Consider the following 17,631-nt stretch of genomic DNA (forward strand, 5'->3'; position numbering starts at 1 on the left):
TAGGTTTACCATTAAAATTAAAGTGCTTAGAGAATGTGATGTATTTCTCAGTGCTTTCAGCAATTACGGAAATATTGCCAGGGGTGCAACCTAATTCTTTGACAAATAAATGTGCATCATACCCAGACAAATTATGGAAGAAGACAGGGATAAAATTACTTTGACGTTTAATTTGTAAATTGCAATTGTTGCACACCGTGGCAATATATTGACCAGTTAAATGGTTATGATGTTTAACTTTTCTATTGTTACTCGTATATTTGCTATCGCAAACAGAGCATTCAGTGGATAGATTAAACTCCTGCAACTGAGAACTATTTAATGGTATTAATGGTTTTTGTTGATCTAATATGTTTATGATTTTTCTTAATTCATTCTCCATAGCAGACATAAACTTCATCGATACATTTTCTCCCCGATAAATAACTAAATCTGATTTCATATAGTTGTTACTCCAACATACAATATAACCAAAACTGCATGGTATATGTTGCTGAATTTGTATTGTATTAGATCCACTATGTTTATTTATAGGTTTTAATAAACTTTCAAAATCTGCAACTATTATCACATCATTCTGTAATAACAATTTCAAATTTCGAAATTTTAAAACTTCTCCTTCTTTCGGCATGTTAATTTTGGTTGGAGTGTGTTCTTTACATAATTTCTCATGTTCATCTAATTTTGATTTGTTATAAAAAGATACTAAATATCGTCTACATATAAATGTTTGATGAGTACCTAACTGGTGTCTAACTAAACCATTTAAATTTGTAATTAAACAATAATGAGAGTTTATATATAATAAATCTATATGTTTAAATACACCTGTGTTTTCGCTTATACGTAACGGAAAAATTGTTTCATTATCATAATTAATGCCATATATATTAATAGAAATTTGTTCCTAAATGTTCTATTAGTAAATACAGAATTATACATATGTTCAAATTTGCTTATGTGTGCTACTTTGACGGGGAATTTTATGTTTGTTTTTTCAAATAACGGTAATAAAGTATTAATATATTGTATGTAATTATTCACACGATGTGGATTATCTTTTGCGGGATGTAACGCAGCTAGAATACTATACATAAAACATCTATTATCGTTATTTTCAATATTTATAACACATTTTGTGGATAAAATCCATTGAGGCAATTTTACATAAGTTTTCTCTTTATGACTCTTCAATAACGCATTGAGATTTTTTTATAAGACAATAATGACTATTGCAATTTTCTTCACAATACAGTAAATCTATACGTTTATCTACACATGTGTTTTCGCTTATACGTAACGGAAAAATTGTTTCATTATCATAATCAATGCCATATATATTAATAGAAATTTGTTCCTTAGGAAATACGGAATTATACATATGTTCAAATTTGCTTATGTGTTCTACTTTGACGGGGAATTTTATATTTGTTTTTTTCAAATAACGGTAATAAAGTATTAATATATTGTATGTAATTATTCACACGATTTGGATGTTCTTTTGCGGGATATAAAGCAGCTAGAATACTATACATAAAACATCTATTATCGTTATTTTCAATATTTACATATAACACATTTTGTGGATAAAATCCATTGAGGCAATTTTACATAAGTTTTCTCTTTATGACTCTTCAATTGCATTACGTAATATTACGTTCAGGGATTCCTTTTTTTCAGTTCTATCGTTGAATGATCGTATTGCCTGTTAAAGAGAAAACTAGCTCAATGTTTTTAAAATCCGGATGAATGACGTAATGAGAATTATCCACATATGGCGGAAGTTATTATGTAACTGATAACAAAACACGGAAGTTCGCATTCCTTTGCAATCTTTAAATAGAGGTTAGAAGTTCACTTCTTAAGAGAATCTTTGCTATAGGGTTCGAATGTATTATCTGCTATGTCACAATAGGGGTTGAAAAACGAGTACCCCCCCCCCCCCCGTAGTCTTATGTCTGCTATGTGTTGTTGAAAAATGAGCCGTAGTCTTTTACTAGTTCTGCTATGTTACATAAAAACGAATACACCTCTGCTGTGTGTTCACCACCCCTATTCTCTGCTATGTTCGTTATGTTAAAATAAGGGTTGGAAACGAGTTCACTATGTTTCGTAATCATACTCTTTTACTAGTTCTGTTATGTTCGAATAGGGGTTGGAGAACGAGTACACCCCCTAAAAAGTGCTCATAAAAGGGAACAAATTCACCGCTAAAATGGAGGTCGTAAAAGACCGTGGGTTCACGTAAGCCATACTCTTTTATTAGCTGTGCTATGTTCAAATAAGGGTGGAACGAGTCCACCCCTCTTATGTTTCATATTCTCTGCTATGTTTATAGTTAAAAATAGGGGTTGGAAACGAGTACACCCCTGCTATGTTTCGTATATCTCTGTCTGATGCACTATGTTCAAATAGGGGTTGAATCTGTTATGTATATTACGTAGTCTGATGTTCTGCTATGGTAAAATAGGGGTTAGAAAACGAGTACACCCCTAAAATGGAGGTGGTTGTGTGTTACGTAGTCTTATGCTCTGCTGTGTGTTCATAATCTCCATGTATTATCTGCTATGTTAAAATAAGGGTTGGAAAATAAGCCATTCTCTTTTATTAGCTGTGCTGTGTTCAAATAAGGGTGGAACGAGTCTTATGTATCTGCTGTGTGTTCATAGTCTTATGTGCTCTTCTATCTCAGTGTAATTTCTACTATGTTCAAATAGGGGTTGAAAACGAGTTCACCCTTAAAATGTGCTCATAAAAGGGAACGAGTTCACCCCTAAAAATGTGCTCATAAAAGAGAATGAATACACCCCATATTCTTATGTTATCTGCTATGTTAAAATAGGGGTTGGAAAATATGCTCATAAAAGGGAACAAGTTCACCCCTTAAAATATGCTCATAAAAGAGAACGAATACATCCCCTAAAAAGTGCTCATAAAAGGGAACAAATTCACCCCTAAAATGGAGGTCGTAAAAGACCGTGGGTTCACGGTGTAAGATGCTCAATTTCCCAGGGGCTCGTGAGTTGGCCTCTTATGGCCTATGTTGTTCCAGATCGATCCATTTTCTACTACTTATACAGTTTGGTTTCGTTTCGCATGTTTAGGCTTAACATCCTTACGAAGTACCGAGGTTATCAAGGAGAAGACTTTCGCTTAAACTGACATCCGAACCGCTACTTGGTTTACGCATGAAAGAAGGGTTTTGGTTCGACCGAGAATTGAACATGAGACATCTTGATTAAAAGGTGAAAGGGAAATAAAACTATTGCAGGTAGTTTGATATATGCAAACGTCACCATGAAGTTCACACGATTCGCATTTTTCATTCTTTTTATTTTTTTGGGGGGGGGGTTGAACCAGTTATTAAAAAAAAAGTTGGTGTAAACCAGCCAACCCTAAAAGTAAACACTTCTTTAAAAAAAATACACAAATAACTAGCAATATAGTATGTAGTATTTTTACTTCAAAATATTCCATACCCTCTTTTTGAAACAAAATAAAATTAAAACATAAGAGAAATACTTAGATTTATATGATACACCTAAAGGCTGCACATCTAAAGCTTTTGGTTCTGTATATTCTTGAAATCTACAGTTAAGTTTTATATAACCACCATCACGGTTTACCCAATCCTCAAGTTTTCTTAATTTTTAACAAGAGGGATTCAACATATCATTACGAAATCCCCCCCCCCCCAAAAAAAAAGACTACGGAATATATTTAAGCTAAGCTAAATACAACTGCACAAGAAACATGACTGAGGGATTAGCTTTTGCGCTTCTATCGGTAAGTCCGGGATTCAACCAGCATTCGACCATTCTGACAAAGCTTTTCTTCATTCCATCTGTAAATGTAGAAATAGTGCGTGTACTGTGAGTTGGCCGACTTCCTTTCGTATTGTTTTTAAATCGTTATTATTACTAATTACCAGCAGTGACGGTTTTGCGAAGGTTAAGGGGCGGTCTTTCGGACTGAAGCCCGTTCCCCAAAGTTACGGAATGTCTGCAACAAAAGAAATATCTATTAGTTATGCCTTTACTCATAAACTTTAAGCTCCCGTCAAATAAAAATTACGAATGTTTAGAAAAACTAAACATTAGTAAGAAAATCCCTTCCCAAAATACTTTTCTAAATCCGCCACTGATTCTCAGTATACAATGATTTTTAAGGTTGTATCCGGAAGATTATTGATAAACATATAAACGAAACGAAATATTAGTTATGCCTGTACTCATAAACTTCAAGCACCTCCCAAATAAAATTAGGACTTTTTAGGAAACGAAACAATCAGAAAAACCCCTCCTAAAGTACTTTCCTAAATCCACTACTGAATATTTGTATAAATTGGTATTCAAGGTTCTGTCCGGAAAATTATTGCTAAATCACTTCACAGCTACAGTATAACAGAAATGTGGAAGTACGGCTTGACAGATATATTGAAAAACGTACGCTTTGACGGATAAATAGAAAAACGGGCAAGTTTAACTTTTGCGATAGAAGCTAGAGTACTAAAAGCTCTTGGAAATGAAACACGGATGACGAACTAAAATGATCTAGAGAAGAAAAAAGTTGTCGATAACTCAAAAGTTAAAACAAAGTTAAATAACCTCTAAAATTGCCCTCAAATACTACATTCTTCATGTTAGCTTTAATTCATAAAACATGTGCTCCATCCATCTTGATGGTGAATTTCAGAGCGAAATATCGCATTTAGGTCATGGAATTCTTATCTAACTATAGAATATACTATAAGAAAGCTATTTAGATAGAAAAATCATGAAAATGAAAAAAGCCAAAATTTCCAAAATTCTCGTTTTTTTCCCAAAAAAGCCGGCTTTTTATGTGAAAAAAACCATCGATTCAAAAAAGCCGGCTTTTTTGCATCTCTAACAGTATGTCAGAAGTGCTTGAAGGAGATGAAGAATTGGAATGACACATTGTGTATGGACAATACGCAAAAAATGAATACAGCTTTTTTATTTTCTGCGGAAAAACGGTTTTAGGTGGCAAAAGGCTGCACCAAAAATTTTGAAATTTGAGGCGCCAAAGGCAAGAAGAAGTGCACCGACTTGAACGACATTGTGCATAGATATTGTAGACGTAAAATAAGATAATTGGGTTCCGTATTTTCCTAGAAGGAAGCGGTTGAGTGAAGCACGGACCTTCTAAACAGTTGATTACGAAATATCAGAAGTGCAAATAAGCACACATCAGAAGTTCCTAAAGAATATGGAGAATTGTAACGAAACTTCGTACAGGGAGAATTTGCAAATCAATAAATGAAACGTTTTAATTTTTGCGGAAAATAGTGTTGGGGCCTAGGCCCCATCCGAAGAAAAAGTAAATATTATCGTAATAGCGTAGGGAGGAGTGAACCGAAGCAAATTAAATTGTGTAGATATTATATAGACACTATACAAAATAAGGCCTTTCGTGTTTCTCAAGTGTTCCTATCCGTTTTCCTTCAAATTTGGCAGATCAACAGCAAACTGGAAATAAATCGGCACGTGCTTTTGTTTATGCGGAAAAACATTGTAAGGGTTAAATGTGTCTCCTGAAATACCGTACTATAAAATACGCTATACTGTTTGTGCTTGTTCTTCATCTGCCAAATTTGAAGAAATCGGATGGAGACACGATACTTGTGAAACACAAAATACCCTACTTTACATATCCTATATCTACATACAATTTCATTCGCTTCGGTCCACTCCTCCCGCCAGTCAACGCCTCGGTCCACTCAACATTTTTTTCCAGGAGGGAAAATACGAAACACGTATTCCCTCATCTTACCTCTACAATATTTGTGCACATTTTATTCACTTCGGTCCACTTCCTCTTGCCTTTCGGGGTCAATTCCAAAATTTTGGACGGGGCTTTTGCCGCCAAAAACCGTTTTTCTCTCGAAAATAAAAAAGTATTCGTTTGTTTTTTACCTATTGTTCATACACAAAGTTACGTTGCAGTTCTTCATGTCTTTACACACATTTGATATACTATTACTAGAACTTTTGATATTTCGTGATTTTTCCAACCGTTTTTCCACGAAAGTACGAAATTCGTATTCCGTAATTTTATGTATACAATATCTGTGCACAATTTCAATCACTTCGGTTCACTTCTTACTTTACGGGCGTCAACTTTCAAAATTTTGGGGTGAGATCTTTTGCCCCCTAAAGCCGTTTTTCCGCAAAAAATTAAAAAAACGTATTTCTTTACTCTTTGCGTGTTGTCCATACAAAAAGTTTCGTTGTAATTCTTCATGTTCTTTACGCACATCTGACATACTGTTACTAGAACTTTTGATTTTTTCATGATCAAAGGTTTGGAGGGTTCCGTGCCCCACCCAACCGTTTTCTCCAGGAAAATACAAAGTCCGTATCCTCATCTTACGTCTGCAATATGTGTGCACAATTTCATTCACTTCTTTTTGCCTTTCGGACGTCAACTTTCAAAATTTTGGGTGTCTGCATTTTCCCCCTAAAACCGTATTTCGGCAGAAAATAAAACAAACTGTATTCGTTTATTTCTTGGGTATTGTCCATATTCAAAGTTACGTTGGAATTGTTCATGTCCTTTACACACATCTGACATGCGGTTACTAACACTTTTGATATTTCGTGACCAACCGTTTTTTCCAGGAAAATACGAAACCCGTATTCCCTCATATTCCGTCTGCAATATCTTTGCACAATTTTATTCACTTCGGTTCAGTTGTTCTTGCCTTTAGGGTGTAAACTTTCAAAAATTTTGGGTGGGGCTTTTATATTAAACCTTTACATCAGTGTTCGAATTAGGTTATTTATATTGGGGGGAATAAAATTAGGCCAACAGGACATAAAATCTGAAGGTACAAATTACAAATTGAGACAATAATGTCTTACCCTATATATATGACATCTGTAATAAATAGATTTATTAATTTAATAAATCTACTGACAATAACTATGCGTGTATATATTGTCTAACATACACACACCCCTCTAAACCTTTCTGAACGTGTTTAAATGTTGTCTTCACTCTTTTCCCTGTAGCTCTCTAAGGTTTATTTAGTTGTTAATTCGGCCCGAGCGATAGCCATGATCACAAGCATTTGTTAATTTTTCCACTCATACTGAAATCTTCCACTTTGTATTATTACATACATGTTGAAAAAAAAAATACTTCAGTCTTATGAAAACCACTAAAATTATAAGTGAAAATGAAAATCCCCCTCATCCCCCTGGAAATTAGCACCCTACTTTACAGGATGTAATTTTTTTTCTTTATTATGAGATTCTTTTTTTAAGAGAAGGGAAGGAGAGAAATGCTTTCCTCTGATATCTGTTTCTTGCCATTCATCTTGTTTGAACTTCTTAAGTAAGATCATTTTGTAACTTTTGATGTCATCCAACTCATTCCTGATAATAAAATTTTGTCATTCTTAACAATTTGTTTTATTCTCTTATTTATTTGCAGTTTACCACACTGATATATTTGTTACAAAATTGAGGTTTGGTCCAACGCCTTTCGAATTCGCAACCAACCCAACTGCCGAGTTTTTTTTTTTATTATTATCTGCTATTGGAGGAAAAGCAGAATTGCGTGTGGTAATGCACTTTTGGAGTTACAAAGGCACGTTGGTACTAGCACCGTCCTTGTTCTCTCCGTTCCGTTCCCCACCTTCGTTCCTTTATCTCACTTTCCCTCCCTCCTACATCCATTTTCTTCTCCGTAACAGACTTCACATCCTTTATACTCCTGAACGCTCATTTCTCCTTCGCGAAAGCACTTCTCCTCTCTGTAATTGTGGTCTCGATGGGACCGCGCCAAGGTTGGACGACGACAAGCCTGGACACTTTTTGTGGTCAAGCTTGTCGTTGGCCAACCTTGTCGTTAGCGACCCAAAATGAGATATGTCAAAGCATCTCGGGGTCGATCCCGACAAGCCTGGACACCTTCAGGAATGTGTCCAGGCTTGTCATTGGCCAACCTTGTCGTCAGCGACCCAAAATGAAATGTGTCCATTCTTGTCGGGATCGACCGCGACAAACCTGGACACTTGAGTAATGTGTCCAGGCTTGTCGTCAACGACCCAATTTGAAATGTCTGTTCCAACAAACTCTACCAGTTAAGGCGTTTCCAGTTCATACATACATGCCCCTCAATATGGAGTTGCATGGGTCGCATCTATATCGTTATTGGCTGATTCTCGCCAGTCAGCTACTGCCCTCTACTAGAGAATTTTCGAATTATTTTAAATTTATTTATCTTTTATTAAAAGAGATTATTATTTACAAAATTTTCGTTTTACTTAAAAAAATTACAAGCAGTACTTAGCAATCGTTGCAATATTTCCGCCAAAATATCATGGTAAGTACGGACCGTGCGACTCTGCCTTGAAAGCCACGTTTTCATGCACCGCTGACTCTAGGGGTGCGTTCTTAAACATCGATCAGGTTAAATGCTTTCTTTGATCAGGTTAAATGCCTAGTGTTATGAAATTCTCTTCGCGAAAACGCTTATTTCGTTATGGGAGGTGAACCAATTATTACCGTGAGTAGGCGTACACTTCGCCAAAAAAAAAAAAAAAAAAAAAAAGGACCTTTTTGATGAACAATTATGGAAATGAGTAATTTGGGGAGATCATCTGGTGAGCAATCGTAAGCAAATTAAGTATATCTGGTTTCTGGAAGACTATCTGCTAGAACAAGGAATATCTTAAAAAAAAAAAAAAAAAAAAAAAAAATCATGATCTACAACCATGTAGAGCATTTCTGTTTGCGGGCCTCTTAGTAGGTTGTTCAAAAGCTGAGAATGGGGTTCGTCTTAAAGAGGGCCGTACCCAGGATTTGTTTGAGGAGGGTATAGGTCATATTTAGAATATTTTGAGAAGGGTATAGACCATATTTAGAATGTTTTCATAGGCGCATTACTGTATTTTATTTAAACCAGTAACTACAATAAAGGAAACTAACAGTATCATAGCAGCATTAGGCTGGGACAACAAGTATTTGTGCTAATCTTGATGTTATTTTCGGACTATGAGAACATGAGCAATTTTGAAATATAAACCAAGAATATTCCAATATCGCACAGTGTGTTTTTCTACGGACGCCATCTCGATGGAGAACAATGTTACAAGAAAGTGTGGGTTTCCAAACTGCAATATTAGAATTGAATCAATCGTTTGAGCTATACAGATGTAGTCTTGAATGGTAGAGAAAATTCTGTGTGGAACTCTCTTGCTTGACTTCAGTGTATGAAAGAGTGGATAGTTTTATGACTCTAATCCAAGGAAAATGAGACAGACGGGCAGCTAAATGCTGATACTTGCTTTTCGTACAAGTGTTACAGATTTGATCTGAAGAGTCTGCATTAATACTAAGCTTCTTTCTCGCTCCCCTGGCCTATCTCATTCTTCAGTTAGTGCGTAGTCTAACCCATTCTACTTCTCTTTAATTCCATCTTTTTAATATTGCTGTTACAGCACTTAATTTCTTCTGCTCTCCTGCATTATATATTTTGTGTGATAATTTACCTTTCTCTCTATGCCCACATTTCGAAAGTTTCCAATGGCAGTTATAACACAAGAAGTAAAGACGACATTCACTTGCATGCACATAGGACAAATATATACAATAAATCAGTTACGCACAAAGGTACTCTATTATACAATCTACTTCCATCATGTATAAAAAATCAGCTCTCTGTCAATAGCTTTAGATCCAAACTTAAAAGGTACTTGATAGAACATTGCTTTTACTCGGTTGAAGAATATGTAGAAAATAATTCGTATACGTAAAATTAAATATATAGTAAGTAAATTAGTGAAACCATAAGAATCTATATGTAATAATAGTATGTATGTTTACGTATACTGGTATATATATAAATGACATGTCCAATTTCGTTGTATGACGATGAACGGATGCAATAAATTATGATTATGATTATTAGATTTCATTATCTGTTCCTGCAGGCCCGGATTTCCCAGTAGGCCTACTAAGCGCGGGTCTAGGAACTAAACGTTCTGAGATGCGCACTGACAAAAATTGTATAAGAAACCGCCAGAGTGATCATAGTTTAGTTTTATATCCTTATTGTCAAAGGATAGGAGAATGTACTAACAACTTTTGATCAAGATATCTTGCAAATCAAATGTGTAACATTGCATTTTCTTAGGTGATCGCGTGTGAAAGTGAACATGATTTAAAGCATAAATTGAAAGCATGTAGAAAACCGTCGCCATTCTACATTTCAGACGCGAAAAATCAATGAATACGTTAGTTGGAAATTGATTCTATTTTGAATTGGAACTCCAAAAAGTTCACCACGTAATACAATCACAAACACTAGAGGTGAACACGTTTAAAGTTTCTGCGATTGCTTTTCACGGCGAATAGCCCCAGTTTTAGCGTTCTCTTGTCGTCGTCCAACCTTGTCGTCAACGACCCAAAATGAGATGTGTCTGGCTTGGCGGGCTCGACCACGACAAGCTTGGACACCTCAGGAATTAGTTCGAGTCTGGCGCAAGAGGATAAAATGAGAAGTGTCCAAGCTTGTCGTTATCCAAGCTAGTCGTCATCCAGCCTTGTCGGGAGCGACAAAATTAAGTGTCCAGGCTTGTCGTCGTCCAACCTTGTCTGCGTCCTGTCTCGATACTGGCAACATCTATCATCTCATCTTCTCTTGTCCTCTCTAACAGCAACATCACCTCCCATTTCTCTCCATTCTCCAGAAATTTCTTGGCTCTGCCTCCTTTTATGTCTAGTCGTAAATTTTTACCCTATCTCCAATTATTCTTCACGCCTATCATCTACATTTACAATGCTCTACTTTATTTCGCATCTTATAATCATCTCTAAAGATTCATCTCATTCACCTATCTTTTCCTTTTGAAATTACTGCTTAAATTTCCCAGCAGAGCGATTTATGTAAGAATATTCTGAAGAAGAAGAATAAAAGAAGAAGAAAAGAAACATCAGTTGTATGCGTGTCGGTGTATAATAAGAAATCAAGTTCAGTTACTGATTTTGAATCTAAAAAGAAGAGAAATGGTAAGTGTAAATGTAAATTATACGAGAGAAACTATGGTTATATGATATACTTCGAGGGAAAGTGGAATTAAATGCTTGAGTGTAATTCATGAAATGTAGTGCAAGGCGTATTTGGTATATTGGACGAATCTTATCAGTGGTAATTATGTTACTGTTTAACTCAATTGGTAAGCGATACAAATCTTGCTCTACTTAGTATCCCCGATGGCAGAACTTTCGTTGACACTCTGGGCAAGGTTCTAGAACACAGGTCCCCTTACCATTTAGCTGTAATAAAGAGAAAACAACGTTCCGTGCGGGCTCTAAGCCGCCTTCACTCGCTAACGCTCGCTCGGCAATACTGTGTGAATTTAATATTAAACTTTGATCCAGAAAGGAACCAACCTAGCTCCTAACCTATATGGGGGACAAGTGTTGTAGAACCTTCCCGACTCTCTGCGATGAGCTTTTGTAAGTCAAAAATTTTCTGCAGGAATTTGCAAAAAATTTCTGCAGAAGAAACACTTGTGATTGCTTAAAAGGGTTAAATTCCAAAATTGGGCGTCCGTTTCCAGCGAAATTTTTAAAATCTACAGGAAATATATGGATAATTTGATCGTTTGTGTGCTTGATAATATATAAGAGTCTCGAAAAATCTGTTTATTTGTTATATATAAGCGGTTATAAACATGGGACTATATGGCGAACGGAGGGAACTACTTGGCGCAAAGTAACCGAACAGTTGCATTGTGGGAAAGAAACGAGCATTTATGTTACCAACATGGCGAATGTACAAGGACAATGAGCTAGCAGTTTTAACATTTGTGAAGGAATACATTGATAACGAGCAAAATCTTTTAAAAGTTTGTGAAGAGCACGGATTAATGAACCTAATAACAAATTGCAGAAAGTGTGGAAAGGAGATAACAGTGAAAAAACTTGACGAAAGCGGACGCCCAACTTCGGAATATATGCCGCTTAAAATACGCTTTACGCGACGTAAAAGGTAGTTCAAATTATGCAACTCGTCCATGTATTTAAGACATATATGAAACAGGATAGTAGGCATCTTTTTGTAAATTTCTGTTGGCTATTATTTTCTCTGGCTTTTTTTTTTTTTTTTTTTTTTTTTTTTTTTGCATAGGTGTGACAAATTTTCTGTGATCACATCGCAGATCGCGGCATGTTCTGCTTTGGGGTTAGTATCTTATACAAACACGAAAGATTACAATGAATTGATTTTAACAAAAAGGATCTAAACTTCGTTAACCCAGTAATGGGTTACTTCTGACGCAGCACTAGGAAGAATTGTTGAAAAATTATAATTCTTTCACTGATTTTCACCTTATTGTCTCCTAAAAGTTTTCCGCTGGGCGACATGAAAACATCTCATTTGGCAAGGGGACCACCAGAAACAATTGCTGAAAATTTAAAATTCTTTCACGATTTGCGTATAAATATGGCTTCCGGATGTGTGGCATAAAAACTACAGTGTAAAAACATATTAACCTGTACTAGATGACCACTAAAATGCACGAATGATAATTGAGTAAGGGCAGGGCGAAGCAACGATAGTGGGTAGTGTAAAGAAATGAGTTTTGACAATTATACGAGTTTCAATAGCACTTGTCGTGGTTTCATAGTAGTAACACTCCACATAAAATACAGGTTCTGTACACTGTGTAGAAATATACCGATGGTGAAAAATAGCGTTTAATAGTCATCTTTCATATACACTTACTTGTCCGATGTAAAGCACTTGTGATTTTACACTTGTATGCATAAAATACTCTTTTATTACTTTAATTCTGTGGCCTGCAGAAATGTGTTCCTTACAAACATGTCTTTTCATGCAAAGTATTGAATTTTACATGTAAATCTTCCAAAATGTGATGCGCCAAAACTACACCAGCACCCCTAACCCGACCCTACTTATCCCTACCCTATTATATTGTACTCTTTTAAAGCGGTTCTAATTATCGGTACGCAGCTGGAGTGAGTATTGTAAAATTTTACACAGTGAATACATAGATTCAAAAGATCTACTTTCCTTTTTGCGATGTGTCGTCAAGATATGTGACATTTCTTGCTTAAATGATATTTTAATGCATTGTACGGTGTTATTTTCTAAGCACACACCCAAATGATTGCGTACAGATTGATGATATGCGTGGAAAATGATCTGCCATAAAAACGATGCCTTAGGTTCCGCAGATGGGTAGCACCTGGGTTAGAAATTTCCCTACTAGAAGGAGAATAGTAGTCATCCAAACAAGATTCTTGTTTTATTCTCATTATGCAGACTTACCTTGTTGGACAATTATAACATCTTTCTTCGAACAATGTTGAAATGAAATGAAATCTTTAAGTGATGCCGGCTAGGCCAAAGGAGACGTTGATGATGAGAAATTAATGAAATGATGGAATGAGGATAGTGGAAGGAAACGGGAGAACCCCGAGAAAACCGTTGCACACGATGTCAAACACTGTTGAATATTTCGGGTTAACTGATGACGGCCCTTAAATATTAAATTTACAGGGAAATGAACAGAATCAGAAGAATTGTAGGCGTGAGAGTAACGAAAATGGTAATATAGTTATCAATGTAAGGTAATTAATTAGTGAGCAAAACCTAGTTAAATTCAAGACTTCATGAGTTTGCGCATTGATGTGATATTTATGAACAAGCAAAAGAGCATATTATAGCAATGTTTTAAACCAATTGTCTTATTAATTAAGTTAGGACGTGTATGCTGCCGTAATGGAGAGAAACAGAAATATAGAGCGGAGACTAATAAAAGTGACGATACATCTGAACCAAATGTGGTGAAATGGACATAAATTTGTACTGAAAGTATGAAACTGAAACTATGCTCTTTACCACTTAGTTCTCCATTAGAAAAATATGATGAAGGAAGTGCCATGTACAAAGTGAACTTAACATATCATAAATCTGTTTCTATGCCATATAAAGTGTTTTTCCACTATCCTTGTTTACGGATATACTCAGTGTAGTTGATGCGCGTGCTCCCTACGGATACACCACCTCGCTACCGCTCGAGTATTCCTGTTACGCTCCTGCCTTGATTTGGTTAGATATCATACGTGCTTTTTAGTGGTCACCGAATACAAGTTGGTTTGTGTTTTAAAGTTGATCCGTGTTTAATGCTGTACAGTTTTTATGTCGTATGGGCACACGCTCTAGTTGTACTCAGCCTTTCTGAAGTCAATCTGCACCCATTGATGCAACTCTTTCCTTAGGAAACATTTTCTAAGACTGTTCTTCTAAGAGAAGTTCACATTTCATGACTATAAGTATCTTCATGTGTGCCAACTTAGTGCAGACAAGAAGTATTGTCGGATGCGTTTTGTAATTTTTCATTTCCCAGGAACATATATTTGATAGGTGGCTCCGTCTCCAATCCCCTCTAAAAGTTTATGTACATAATACTTTAGTAGGTTTATAGTGCTGTTTGGAAACATGAGAAGGTAAGGGTTGGCTATTTTCTTCATTTCTAAATATTGCATAGTTTGTGACATAAATACTTGAAAGTGCTATTTTTCCGTTGTAATACAATACAGATAAATACGTAAAGAGCAAAGAAAGCATAAAGACAAGAAATAAGAGTGGACGATGGGAATGAAAGAGTAATTTTAGGTAAGATATATTAAAATAACAACAAATAAATAGTGATACAACGTTGAAAACAAGTACATCAGGGTCTCATCTGAGCCTGCCATTTGCAGAAGATTAGCCAATAATTCAAAGATTTCTTCAGATTAACGGTTAGTTTAAAACTCTGTATTGCGTGATATTGCTAAAAAGATGACGTTCGGTATGTTACATGCATCATTGAGTTGTGGAGAATATTTTCGTATTTTGATGTTTCAATACGATGAATTTCTGCCAATTTCGTGATAAGAAGAGACTTCGCGCAGAAAAAAATTAATGTCGGTACTCATACATATAAAGAATAATGCAACTTGGAGAACACTAATAATGGTTTCATATGTGTAAATTTCATTTTCCGAGGATATTCCGTTCTGCATAGTTTTCCATCCTGTGCAGAAATAGAGCGCTGGTACAAGTTAATACCTTATACTCTCCTCTTTCACGTGCAGCCACTGCAATAATCGCAAAATTACCATTTTTGTCACTCGTAAGGCTGCCCCAAGTTATGTTTACAATATGAGTATTAGGCGACAAGAGTGCAAGTCGTTATACAGGCTTTTAAGGTTATTTTCATCCTGACTCATTTTCTTACTTGTAACTGATATACATACTAAGACGCATATACATACTATACATACATACGCAAAGATATTTATTCTTTGAGGAACGGAGAGAATAATCATCATTTTTCAGTTTCACTTTAATTTTTATTAGTAAGCACAAGACTTGACCATTGCAACATCCGTATATATTACATTTATTTGGAACTCGTCGGAAATAAAGTGTGGTGAAAGTACATCACAATTGACCCATTCTTTCGTAGTTCTTGATTTAAATTTTTATACGCGTTCTTTGCATATGATTTCAAATCAATATTTGACATTTGCACGAGTTCCGAAATCAATTATCCATGTGAAAGAAGAGTACATTTCTTTAAACGGCGGTCCCGAATTCGAAGCCAGGTGAGGACACTCAGTCAAAAAGGTGTAACAGCTTTTTCAGGCCAGCCATTCTGAGTGAGCTTTTTCTCATTCACACCAGGCAAATGCCGGGATGATACCTAACAATGGTCCCAGGCCGCTTCTTCCCTTCCCCATTTCTTTCTTCTTCTCCAATTCCCCGGGCAGTGTGATCGCCGAAGGATGTTATCCCTCATATGTGTAACGGGCTAACATGACCACACATGCCGAAAACACAGAAATCTAATTGCTAATCCTTTTAACGGCTTCTCTACAGTAAGATATAGAAATCGTGTGCACATTTTTCGTAACTAAACGATAGCTGTTTTTCGTAAGGAAAAATAAATTGGAATCGTTGACCATATCATTTAGTTACTCCAATAGTTTCAATAATGTGCGTGCATGTATGAAAATTGTGCAACTTTTCGACGGACGTAGGTTAGGTTGGCTGAGGGATAATATTAATCTACAAGGTATCTGAAGGTCGTTTAAAACACTTAAAAGGTGAGTTTACTCATAGAAGGAAGAAAATATTCAGCATACATTTCCTCGGAATCGCTTAGTTTCAAAGTTACAACATGTCAAAAGCACAGGAAACTGAACTTTGGAGGTGAATATCTCTTAAACTAATAGTCGTTGAGATAAGGTGGTATGTTATCGTCGTAGGCTTGTAATCTGCTTTCTGAAAATACATGATTCAGTATCTTTAATGATGTCGTAAGGGATTCCACAACAGGAAGTAAGTGATTCCCTGATATTCCGTTAGGGAACGTGGTTTCGATTTATGACGTGTGGAACGACGTCCAGCAAGTAGCGAAAATTCGTTGACGGAACATCGACATCTTAAAACAAACTCAAGATAACGTGAATTTTTTATATATGTGCGTAGTTGCATAACTACAACAAGAAATTAAATAAAATTTTTAGTAATGACCCACGATAATGGCCTGTAGGCTGAAGGAAAAGGTGGTTAATGATTTTTAATGATTTTGGAAGACTTGGTGCAATGGCGATATGGAAGGAAATGGTAGATTCCCCGAAAAAAATAAAACGGACATGAGGTTCTTCACCCCAACTCGTTTGAACTGGAACCGAAAGTTTGGCCCCTTAGAATAGATGTTTATGTTCTGCTACTGAATCGTCATGCATTCCTTCCTTTGCCTTCAACCGTAGGGGACAAAATATTATTTATAACTCATTGGACGAGATGACACACCAAGGCATCGAAACTTGTTATGTAAGAAAACGTTGAAAAGGGCTGTGTTAAAGAGGTAGGAATATTGAGAAGCATGAATAAATGAACATTCGAGATGGATAATGGTAAAGACAACAATAATAAGAGTTGACAAGCGCCCCATAAAAGAACACAATATGGAGTGTTCAAATATGCGATGATCTAATGAATAAAATAAGTTCCCCTACACCACCTTACGTACAAACGTAGGGTAATTGCTTCCACAATGATGGGTAGGTAACAAATGAGGATCAATCAGTTGATGTTACAAATTTTCAAAATTCCACACATGACTGTTGTGCCTTTGTTCACGTCTGTCCGAGTAAATATTCCCTCTTCAGTCCACAAAACCGGAGTTGATAAGCCAAGTATAGGTACAGTTTCCAGAGATACCACTGACAAATTGCCTGATTACTTTTTCTGCGATAAATACTGCTCCGTACACAACTTGAATGGATACAACTCTTCCTCATTGAGGACGCACCGCATATTGACATATGATAGGGTTTAGTGCCCGGCCTATAACGCGTGTGCTGATATCTGGACGTGTCGCTTTTGAAGCAAGTACATCCTTTTCAAATTAATCTGTTCGTACTGTACGCCGTCCATGTTCTTGTCAGGATGAGGTCTTGTCTCTTGAAAGAAGATATCAAGTTATTGAAAAAAAATACGTGTAACGGTAACTTCCGACTCGGGAACCGTTCACTATACAGGCACTTCGCTTCCCGACTTTTACCGCGTGCCGCT

General features: G+C 36.1%; 1 protein-coding gene across 2 annotated transcripts in view; it reads left to right on the forward strand.

The window, feature by feature from the left end:
• The first annotated feature begins 10,278 nt into the window (after positions 1 to 10,278).
• The window catches only part of Cog7 (conserved oligomeric Golgi complex subunit 7), a 56,792-nt gene continuing 49,439 nt past the window's right edge, over positions 10,279 to 17,631 (forward strand). The window contains exon 1 of one of the 2 annotated variants that reach the window (XM_081763350.1): positions 10,279 to 11,039. In XM_081763350.1, the coding sequence (XP_081619476.1) occupies positions 11,037 to 11,039 (3 nt within the window). In that variant the 5' untranslated portion in view covers positions 10,279 to 11,036. Of the gene's footprint in view, positions 11,040 to 12,003; positions 12,025 to 17,631 lie in introns of those variants that run through there. The other variant, XM_081763352.1, reaches the window with a different exon arrangement.

This window comes from Thermobia domestica, chromosome 1 (genome assembly GCF_964235325.1).
Source record: "Thermobia domestica chromosome 1, izTheDome1.hap1.1, whole genome shotgun sequence".
NCBI lineage: Eukaryota > Metazoa > Arthropoda > Insecta > Zygentoma > Lepismatidae > Thermobia > Thermobia domestica.